This window comes from Sabethes cyaneus, chromosome 3, assembly GCF_943734655.1.
Source record: "Sabethes cyaneus chromosome 3, idSabCyanKW18_F2, whole genome shotgun sequence".
In the NCBI taxonomy this organism is placed as follows: Eukaryota; Metazoa; Arthropoda; class Insecta; order Diptera; family Culicidae; genus Sabethes; species Sabethes cyaneus.
This window is the reverse complement of record NC_071355.1, coordinates 63395573-63406789: the sequence shown is the minus strand read 5'-3', so window position 1 is coordinate 63406789 and position 11217 is coordinate 63395573. Positions and strand designations below refer to the sequence as shown.

The following is an 11217-nucleotide window of genomic DNA, read 5'->3' as shown; positions in this document are numbered from 1 at the left end:
TTCTTTGGCTACATATAGTAGCAGCTTTAGAAAGTAGTTTTATCGTTTGCTCAGTGGTGTCATTTGGCATCCAAAATATCGTTTCGTGCTTACAGAAGAAGGAGCTTCGACGTAGGTTCACTTTTACGCTCTTTTGCCGTCCGAAAAAATGCAACACAGCACAGTTAACGTTAAATGACTGATCTTGAAATGACCGTCCGCCATAAGTCATCCAACCAAGAACATAGAAAACACGTCATCAAATGACTATTTAATGAACTACTTACTTTGTCAATATTTTTAACGTAATGCATATTTGGAAGTTTTATTCACAGCAATTGAAAAACGCTTTCTAGTAATATCAATAGAACTTTTCAAATTAATTTTGTCTACTCAATTTGCGGTGTTCATCCGCGATCAGCTGTAATAAACACACTTCTTAATGTAATATATAACTTTAAAAACATTCAATGCTCGGCTTTCAAAAATGTAGTTTTGCCAAGTGGAAGCCCAACTTTGTGTACTGAAAAAACAAAATCCTTTTAAGGTGCCAATCGTTCATAGATCCAGCCGTTTTCCCCCTGATGCAGCAAATGTCCGTCGACCGATTCCCCGGGCCGCAGCTCACGTCGGAATCGGATGCGATCATGCAGCCGATCAGTTTGGCCCTGCCAGAACTCAACCGTGGCCGGTCGTACCAGATAGCCGCCCCAGTTCGGCAGTGGAACTACACCGTCGGGGCCAAGTTCGGTCTTGATTTTCTGTTCCTTTAGGTCGAGGAATTCACGATTCGGAATCGGTTTGCTTTGTGGACTAGCCAGAGCACCGATCTGACTGGCACGCGGACGCTGATGAAAGTAAGCCTCCGAATCGGCACGTGAAATTCGCTCCGCTGTTCCTTCGATGCGTACCGAACGACGCAACGGCAGCCAGTAGAATGCTAGTGCCACTTTGGAATTTTCAGCCTGATTTGAAAAATGATTTTGAAATGAAATTTAATCCTTTATCACAATTTGAGGCGTGCTCTTAAAACTTACCAATTCCTCCGCCTTTCGACTTTCGTAATTCGTAAAGAATGTGAATCCATGTTCGTTTACATCCTTCAAAAGCACAAACCTAGCTGATGGGGCTGCATCCCTTGAAACAGAAAAGAACAACAATACTGTCATGATAAGCAGATGACAAACATATTATGAAAAAATGAAAACTCACTTGGTCGCTGTTGCCAAGCACATAGCGTTCGGTTCAATAATCTCCGGTGTGTTGCAGGCTTCGTCAAACCATTTTCGAAACAGGTGCAGTGGATCTTTCACTTCTATGCTTGATTCGTGGAAAATATCCTTTTTCTGTTTGTATTTAATACGCAGTGCTGAAAAGAAAAGAATCTAGAATGAGTTTCACCCAAAAACATTGTTTCTCGACGGTGATAACACCATAGATTGCTAACGATAACAATGAATTCATTGCTATTCGAAACCCAATACAACGTTGTTATCTCCGATATCTCTATTTGGCTTAAATTTAGATCCGTCAGTAGCCGGTTTACAAAATAATCTATTTTTTCGTAGCAATAGTTATATACTAACCTGATATATCGACGCTGGACATTCTGCGGAAAGTTTTCAATATCATTCGTTGAATGTAAAAGGCAAACTGCAAAAGCTCTATCAAAGTAGCAGTCCGTTATCAAAAGTCTACCATTCAGATGAAAACAAGACGTAATCAGTATCTTTATCATCAAAACCTAACACGAACCAAAAAGTATTAGCTAATTATTTACTACTGAGATTACCATCCACATCCACAACTCACACCACTAGCAACTAGACAGACTAATTAATGTACTTTTACACCATTAATATTCTTAATATTAATATTACTACTAAATTTGTTTTTTGCAACAACTGTCAGATAACTGCAACATTATCAGCCAGGAATCAGCTATTTTGTATTACTTTTCGGGTATCAAATTCAATCAACTTGCATTCGTTTCGAGGTTTCGACGCAATATACAAAAACATTGCGTGGAACATTGTAAACAAGCTTTGGCACAGTGTTGACAAACGCTTCTTTGTATCGGACCTCTCATACTTGATTGTACAGAGAAGCGTTAGTAGTAGCTTTCATACAATCTGACATCATGAGCTTGGTTAAATTTTGATGATTAGACAAGATAGGTATGTTCGAAAGTTTTATTGAATTGGATAGGACCGGAACCGGAAAGACGGGATAAACTAGTTCGCAGGCAATGGCATTAAATAATCTCAAATATACCGCCCACTTCGAGGTACGATGCTGGTCTAACAAGCCAGTCGTCGCATGTTCGAATCTCGGCTAGGCGGTGCTTGCTTGATAGAGTCAGTAGGATCGTTACACTGGCCCCGTAATTTTCCTGTAATCTAAACAGCCGGCTGCGAAGTCTATCGATAAAGAAGGGTAATGTCTAATGACGGTTTAAGCCCACGACTTTGCTTTAAATATACTCAAATCTAAATTGGGTGGAAACCGCTTGATAGAAGAAGTCGGAATGAAAACATCAAATAAAGGTAACTGATTTGCAACCATCAATTAGTAGAAAACACTTTGAATAAGGACAGATTTTTACTCAGAAATTTTATGACATTTGAGACGATACTGAGTGATTTCAACCTACTGTTAGGTTGAACGCCCTACAACGGACCAAATGCTTGCGATTGTGACAGACTCTATAAATATCGAAAATTCAACTTGCAGACCAACGATCTATTTAAAGACTTTAAAGCAACGTACGGTTCAGTAAAGCATGAGAAGTAATAAGGAATTATGCTTGACCAGGGTTTCTCAGCGAAACTGACTTGGTTGTGTTGTTAAAGACGGTACGGTAGTCGCAAAAAGTAGTGGAGACGAAGCTGCGAAGCCAAATCAGACAGCCACGATCGCATTCCTAAACTGTCTACAGCGGCTTCCGTTCGAAAACGGCCTTTACGTTTATATAGCCTCCATGAACAGCGTCACAGCTTCAAGCCCATGAAAAACTACCGGACTAATGAGTGTTCTGTACATTGCAATGTACAATGTACATTGTTTTCTTCGTACGCTTAAGGGACTTTTTTGTTGTATAGCAACTTATCAAGCGCTTCTTCCATTGCACAATGGCCAAAAACGAGCTCGTAATTAAAAGACGCTGGTTTGGAATCTTACAAGATACCTATTCTTATGTAAAAATGCAGGAAATGAGTGCAGAATTGGTGATGGTTTCATCCTGCGCAGACTTCGGGAAGTGGTCCATTTTGCCCTATTTTCCCCAAAAATCATGTTGAAGGCTAATTAAACAGTATAAAAACTTATTTGCCGGCCGTGAAACGAACTCAAATAGCTTCCAAATTTTATCAAAACATCAGAAGAATCAAATCCCATCCATTCCATACTGTGCGAAATGCAGGTACAGTCCATTTTGCCCAAATCACCCCTAAATACATAGTAAAACATAATTAGAGCGATTGAAACTAATTCAAAGACAGGGGAATAAAATCGAATAGTACCAATTTACTCTAAAGACATCAGGAGAGTTGATTGTCATCGATTTAGTACCGTGATGAATTCACGAAAATGAATTGCGAAAAAAAAATCGTAATTTTTCAACGATGGTGTCTTTGGAGAAGTTTATCAATAAAATACAGCGCATCTTTTCAAACTATCAAGATGACTTTATATTTATCTATCAGGGTGATACATACTTTTGGGTTTTTGAATACGTCCAAAACAATTTCTTTCTTCAGAAAAAATATAGAACACACTAAAATGAGCAACTTTGCTGAACGTAGTAGCTATCTATCTTTTGCTAGTTGCGAGATATAATGATTTATTTAAAAAGTACACTTAAAAATCAATTCTGCACAATAACTCCGCATCCAATTAATTTATTGCTTTCAACTGTTCTCCAAAGTTATTCAGTATGGTAAAATATACATTTTTTTTGAAGACTGTTCTTACCTTTGAGTTAGTTTTAATCGCTTTAATTAGGTTATCTATGTATATGGGGGTGAATGGGCAAAATGGACTATTCCTGCATTTCGCACAGTATGGAATGGATGGAATTTGATTCTTCTAATGTTTTGACAAAATTTGGAAGCTATTTGTGTTTGTTTCACGAGCGGCAAATAAGTTACACTGTTTAATTAGCTTTTATCGTGGTTTTTGGGGAAAAACAGCGGACAAAATGAACTACTTTCCGAAGTCTGCGCAGGATGAAACCACCACTAATCGATTTCCTGCATTTTTGACGTAGGACTACGTCTTACGGCAAGTTTTGAGTTAGGGTGTCATTCCAAAAAATCGAAAAATGCGAGCGTCACGAAAAATGAAAGGTTTTGAGCGCTAATAGCTCGGCGGTTTTCCGATCGATATTCAATATTCTTACACCAATCGATCGGAAAATCTTCTAAGAATTGACCCAAATGAAGAAAAGTATGGATTCTTGATGTTGAACTATTGAAAAATTGAAAATAATGAACCTATGTTTTACCAGAATTGTCGCTTCGTGATTGGTTGGAAGATTCTTTACGATGATCTAAACCTATACCAATTTGATATCTGTGTTTGGGAAGTAAGCCAAAACAAGTGACCAAGCTACCTCATTTCAACAAGATTTCTTAACACCGCGGTTCAAACTAGACCATTTTGATGTCCTTGCTTGGGAAGTACGCCATAGAGAGTAACAAAGCCCCCTCGTGCCAACAGATTTCTTACGAACGCGATTAAACCTAGTCCAATTTGATGTCTGTGTTAGGGAAGTGTGCCAGAAAAAATGAGAGTTTATTGTCCCAACACATCGCAAATTCTTTACTGCGAGACGATCAAACCTCGGCAAATCTGATATCTGTGTTGGAAAAATATGCTAAAGCTGTAGTGTTCGGTTATAATACGGCTCTGTATGAATACCAACCCGGTAACAATGTGACAGCTCCCACACAAATCAAACGTACCTAAAACTGCTGGTTCATGGTTCACGACAGATATTTGAAAGCAGCGTAAAAATCAAAGAAAGAGCTTATTATCATTTTTTTTGGCAAAAAATCTCTTGTGCATATAAAAACTGAATTGTTATTTTAATAGAGCATTTTAAGAACTGACAACATTATGTCAAGTACCAAAACGTTTTTTTATTTTTTCAGTCTGGCGTGGAATGCCTCCGTCATCCCCAAATTCCTAGCGATTTTGTATCAAAGTCATTTCCAAAACCTAGTAATTGACTACCCTTGGTGAAAATCGTGACTCTCGTATCGTCGCCCGCACGTCGGATTACTCCTTTAAGGTTGAACACCATGCAGGATTCGCGTTGACGGCATTAAGGGGGGACCCTACTCTGGAAAACCGAAAAATAATAGATTTTCGTAAATTTTTTTCAGATGCTAGAATTGTAGTTAAGTGTTGGGGTATTTTGGTTATTGGTTAAGGTATATTTGAAGATATATTTTGTATTTTTTGAATATCAGAATAGTGATTACACCAGTAGGTGGCAGGTGGGCGCTTGAATGCCTTCTAGAAAATAGTTCCTTGCTGGCGGTACGTGCCGGGAACCAACGGAGTATCGTAGAACGGATTGCAAGGATGATCTTGAAGCTTTAAGTCAATACCTAAATTGTTACGAAGCGGTTTTAGAAAATTCGAAAAACTACCAAAATGGCGGCTATTTTTCCAAAAGAAAGGTGTTTTCCATCAAAAATCGTCAATTAAGTGCTCATAAAAAATTGAAAAATTGAGATATCATTTTAGATAATTCATTTTTATATGCTGAAAAAAAAATTCAGCCAAATCGGCCGACTAGATTCAGAGATACACGAACCGCCAGCTAAAGAAATGTACAGCAATGGACTTCTCTTGAGGTGACTCCACAATATTTTCCGTAAGCTTTCAACGAGATCAGATATCAAAAAAATCCTTTTGGCATGACATTTCTGAAGGTATAAGCGTCTTGAAAATGCAAAAAAATAAAATTCGATTTTCCCGACTTTCCAGAGTAGGGTCCCCCCTTAATCGATCACACGATCACAGCACACGCATCGAAATTCCCATTGCGGGTGAAAATCTGCCAAAATGTTGCGATCTCTTGCGCTCTTTAACAAATTCCTATTTTGCTTCACCCCTACAGTAAACTTTTGGAGGTGGCAGCAGCTTACGTTGGTCAACGCGAATAAGCTGTCACCTTGTCTCAACCCTCGCCGCGACTCGAAGCAACCCGAGAGTGTCTCCGAATTGCACACGAAACACATCGCACGATACATACGTAGCTCTGATCAGTCGCATGAGTTTATTTATCCAGAAAACCGTGTTCGTGCATTATTTACTTAGCTGGTCTCGATCGCCTGTACAACATTGCTGTAATATGTAACCCCTTAATCGTAGGTCACAATGCACGAGAGCTAAATTTTCATTTAAATTTCTATATTTTGTATTATAAACTAAATCTAACCAATCTAATTGATTAATCTTATAATATCTTTGCTAATTTAAATAAGGCAAAGTATAAACAATGAGGAATATCACTGTGATAATTTGCCAGTACATTTTCAAGTCAATTTAAATTTAAATAAATGTAACAAAAATCAAGTTTAAAGACATAAATTGGTGTACAATAAATCAATCTTATATTTTCACAACAATATTGCATAAAATTTGTGCATTCAAGCTCAAAATCTAAGTTTTATAATTTACCCCTTGGAATGAGCCTCAAAGCATTTTGACAATGAGATTCTCCCAACCCTGTTTTGATTTTTTTTATTTAGTTTCGCCTGTTTACAATGCGCCTGTGTTTTGAAAACAACGCAGTTTCGCTCTTTACTATCGCCTGTTTACAAAACGATTTGCAAATAAGCCTATTACTTTATAACAATGAAAAGGGCTAAACTGCAAATTGTCTTTTGTTTTGATTAAACACTTCTATCGCCCATCACTAAAAACTTGTTTTAAATAATTCTAACGATTAAAGCAGACTTGTCGACTTCGCCGCCTCCAAGAACATGGCCATACGTAGTACCTTCTTCCAGCATAACCTCTACCATCGGTACACTTGGAGATCACCCAACCAGACGGAATCACAAATCGACCACGTTCTGATAGATGGTCGGCACTTTTCAGACATTATCGACGTCAGAACCTATCCGGGCGCTAACATTGATTCGGATCACTACCTAGTGATGGTAAGGATACGTCAAAAACTATCTGTTGTGAACAACATACGATACCGCCGCCCGCCACGGTATAATCTAGCGCGACTGAAGCAACCGGTGGTCGCCGAAAACTACGCGTTATCTCTCGAAACCTGTGAGCTGGGTGAGCTGGATGAAGCCCCTCTTGAAGACTGTTGGAATGCCGTGAAAGCAACCATTAACAGCGTAGCGGAGAACGTCCTAGGCAGTGTGGCACCGAATCGACGTAACGAATGGTTTGACGAGGAATGCCAGCAGATATTGGATGAGAAGAACGCAGCGCGGGTACAAATGCTGCGTAGAGCCACCCGTCAGAATGTGGAGCGATACAAACAGAAGCGGAGGCAGCAAACCCGACTCTTCAAGGAAAAGAAGCGCCACCAAGAGGAGAAGGAGCGCGAAGAAAGCGAACAGCTGTACCGCTTTCACGACACACGGAAGTTCTATCAGAGACTCAACGGATCTCGCAACGGCTTCGTGCCGCGGGCCGAAATGTGCAGAGATAAAGATGGAGGTATCTTGACTGATGACCGTGCGGTGATAGAAAGGTGGAAGCAGCACTACGATGAACACCTGAATGGCGTGCAGGCGGAAGACCATGATATCGGAGGAAGTGACCACATTGGTGCAGCAAGCGACGAAGATGTGCCACCCCCATCGATAAGGGAAGTTAAAGAAGCCATCCAGCGGCTGAAGAACAACAAAGCAGCGGAAAAGGATGGCATTGGAGCGGAACTTATTAAAATGGGCCCGGACAAGTTGGCCGGCTGTCTGCATCAATTGATTGTCAAGATTTGGGATACGGAACGACTACCGGAGGAGTGGAAAGACGGGGTTATCTGCCCTATCTACAAGAAAGGTGATAAGCTGGATTGTGAGAACTACCGAGCCATCACTATCCTGAATGCCGCCTACAAAGTGCTGTCCCAAGTCCTCTTTCATCGACTATCGCCAATAACCAATAGATTTGTGGGAAGTTGCCAGGCCGGCTTCATGGAGGGTCGGTCTACAACAGACCAAATCGTCACCCTGCGGCAGATCCTCCAGAAGTGCCGCGAATTCCGAGTCCCCACGCACCACCTGTTCATCGATTTCAAAGCCGCATATGATAGCGTAAACCGACAAGAGCTATGGAAAATTTTGGACGAAAACGGCTTTCCGGGTAAGCTTACTAGACTTATCATGGCTACGATGGATGGGATCCAGTGCTGTTTGAGAATCTCGGGTGGATTGTCGGACCCATTCGAATCTCACAGAGTACTTCGACAAGGAGATGGTCTTTCCTGCCTGCTATTCAACATTGCGCTTGAAGGTGTTATAAGACGAGCGGCGATCGAAATGCGGGGCACGGTTTTCAATAAATCCAGTCAATTTATCTGCTTTACTGACGACGTGGATGCTGTCGGCAGAACATTTGAGGCGGTGGAAGATCAGTACACCAGACTGAAACGCGAAGCAGAGAAGATTGGATTGCAGATAAATACGTCTAAAACGAAGAATATGCTGGCGGGCGGGACCGAGCGCGACAGGGCTCGCTTGGGCAGTACCGTGGTAATCGACGGGGATGAGTTCGAGGTAGTCGACGAGTTCGTATACCTTGGCTCGCTGGCAACAGAGGACAACAATACCAGCCGTGAGATTAAAAGACGTATTATCAGCGGAAGTCGGGCCTACTACGGACTCCACAAACACTTGCGGTCGAACTATTTGAGCCCCTGTACAAAGTGCACACTGTACAAAACGCTAATTAGACCGTTGATCCTCTACGGCCACGAAACGTGGACACTGCCAGAAAAGGACCTACGAGCACTCGGAGTTTTCGAACGGCGGGTGCTAAGAACCATCTTTGGCGGAGTGCAAGAGAACGGTGTATGGAGGCAAAGAATGAACCACGAGCTCGCGCGTCTCTACGGCGAACCAAGTATTCAGAAAGTGGTTAAAGCTGGACGGATACGTTGGGCAGGACATGTTGCTAGAATGCCGGACAACTATCCTGCAAAAATGGTTTTCGCATCAAATCCGGTAGGAACAAGACGAAGAGGGGCACAGCGAGCGAGGTGGCAAGACCAGGTGGAGCGAGATCTGGCGAGCACTGGGTGCCCGCGGAACTGGAGATCAGCTGCCATGGACCGAAACAGATGGAGAAATTATAATGCGCAGGCCTTGTCATAAGCCGTTAGGCCAATTAAGTAAGTAAGTAAGTAAGTAAGTAAGTAAGTAACGATTAAAACAGAAGAAAGGATTCTTGCCAAGGATATTATCGGATTTTTTAAGCTGATGGTGTAATAAAACGATTTATTTACAATTTGCTAGTTGAGATCCAAACGCGAATCACTCCAAAAATATTTAAAAAAGTTTTTGTCCCTCCGGTGTTGGGCATTTAAATAGATCTCAGCTCACTTTGATTGATCGCATGTGATAGACAACAAATTAAAATATTAGGGAATAACTAGTTTTGCATTGTGGGTCATAAAAATGCTGATATTTTTAATAATTTGTGTTGGATAGGACGGGAATAGGCAATTACGACGATGTGGCAACATACCCTTCGTTGTTATTTTTCATGCAAAAATCTACGAACAAAAAGACAAAAACGAAAGAAAATTTTTTTGGCCAAGTTTCGGAAATTCCACTGTTTGAACTTTTATTTCTATTACTTGCTAGAAGCGTTAACTCAACTCGTACACTCATTTTTCGAGTTTTTCAAGCTGTAGAGCCCACAGACAATTGATTTTATTAAAAAAATTAACTCATATCCTACAAATTATTTTTTTGCCCCCCGATTTTTCAAGCTAATTTCCAAGGGGGGGGGGATGACAAAAACTTTGAAAATGATTTGCAATGGCCTAATGTAATTTAAAATAAATATTTTGCTTAAAGATTTAAATTCTATTCAAATTACCTTTCTTGAGTTAAATATACTTAATTTAAATTTAAATTCAAATAAAATCGCAATCCCGCTCCTAATACCTCTCCATAACAACTCCGACAAACCGTATACATTGACGCAACTGCCCGCCTGTCAATAGACCAACGTTGACAGCTACGCGAGATGTCAGCATGACTTACAAAAAAACTCAAACTGTAAAAAATAAAAATAAAAACTGGGATCTTTTCAGGTATTACAACATGAAAACACTAAAATTCAATGATTTTAAAAGTAAGCAAAAATTTGGGTTTTGCTACAATATTTTTCACAGAAAGCTCATTTAGGCCATAATCTTTCTTAAAAGTCCATGATCATATCTTTCATTTAGTATCAAAATTATTAAAATCGGTCGAGAGAATCAAAAGTTATGAATTTTTAAAAAAAAGGTCTCAGCAAGGATGTTGATTTTTGGAACCACCCTAACTCAGAAGGGGGATCCCTAAGCACCAAATAAAAAATTTAGGGCATAAATTTTCAAAAAAACAGACAAACAAGCAAAATTTGAGCAAAATCGAAGCACTTTTTCTCATGGAATTACTTAGTGGGTACACCTGTACCCGGTTGATCAGATTGCGTTGATTTTTTGGTTGATCAATTGAAGGTTAAGCAATGATCGCGATGAAAATTAGCAACTTTGTTTATAACAAACTTTAATAGAAATATTTACTATAGTTACAATACTGTAATATTTTTGTTACAATCAACTGATCGGGCTAGTTGTCTGAAATGGTTTCCAGACCCATAATAGATATACTTACACTAGGTCGTGAAGCCATAAAAAGCAATTAATCGCTGCACTCAGAAGTAATTAACAAACTGTTCTGTCTGATTTTGTAGCGTATAGAGTAAAAGTAACGGTTTTGATTGAGTTATATTGCTTTGCTCGAATTTGCAAAAGGGCCAATGCTACCAACAAAACTATTTTAAATTCTTTTCAGATTCCATTATATTAATAAACATTTACAGTCAGTCCACAATCATGGGACACACACAATTATGGATCATTTTAGCTTTTTCTGCTGATTAATGCGTGAATATTATACTAAGTGATTGCTAAAATTGTTCCTCATAAGTGGCACTAATAATTTAATCAATCATTAGGTGATATTTAAACGCTAATCA

At 39.7% G+C, this 11217-nt stretch overlaps 1 protein-coding gene across 3 annotated transcripts; it reads right to left on the bottom strand.

Moving 5' to 3' along the window:
* Positions 1 to 295: 295 nt before the first annotated feature.
* LOC128739167 (pyridoxine/pyridoxamine 5'-phosphate oxidase-like) lies at positions 296 to 1880 on the bottom strand. Of its 3 annotated transcripts, none has more exons than XM_053834596.1 (5): positions 1760 to 1880; positions 1566 to 1673; positions 1192 to 1348; positions 1017 to 1116; positions 296 to 944 (listed from the first exon to the last, which is right to left on the bottom strand). In XM_053834596.1, exons 2-5 carry the CDS (start codon positions 1609 to 1611, stop codon positions 522 to 524), a joined length of 726 nt encoding a protein of 241 aa, XP_053690571.1. In that variant the 5' UTR covers positions 1612 to 1673; positions 1760 to 1880; the 3' UTR covers positions 296 to 521. The 3 variants fall into 3 exon arrangements, with proteins under 3 accessions (XP_053690571.1, XP_053690569.1, XP_053690570.1); XM_053834594.1 differs by having other exon boundaries at positions 1772 to 1880; XM_053834595.1 differs by having other exon boundaries at positions 1566 to 1723; positions 1792 to 1866.
* Positions 1881 to 11217: the final 9337 nt, after the last annotated feature.

Coding starts and splice junctions, on each gene's coding strand:
- LOC128739167 (XM_053834596.1), bottom strand. CDS start 1,611: ATGATATTGAAAACTTTCCGCAGAATGTCCAGCGTCGATATATCAG. Junction 1,349..1,565: donor GTCCAGCGTCGATATATCAG/GTTAGTATATAA, acceptor TTTTCTTTTCAG/CACTGCGTATTAAATACAAA. Junction 945..1,016: donor GTCGAAAGGCGGAGGAATTG/GTAAGTTTTAAG, acceptor TTTTCAAATCAG/GCTGAAAATTCCAAAGTGGC.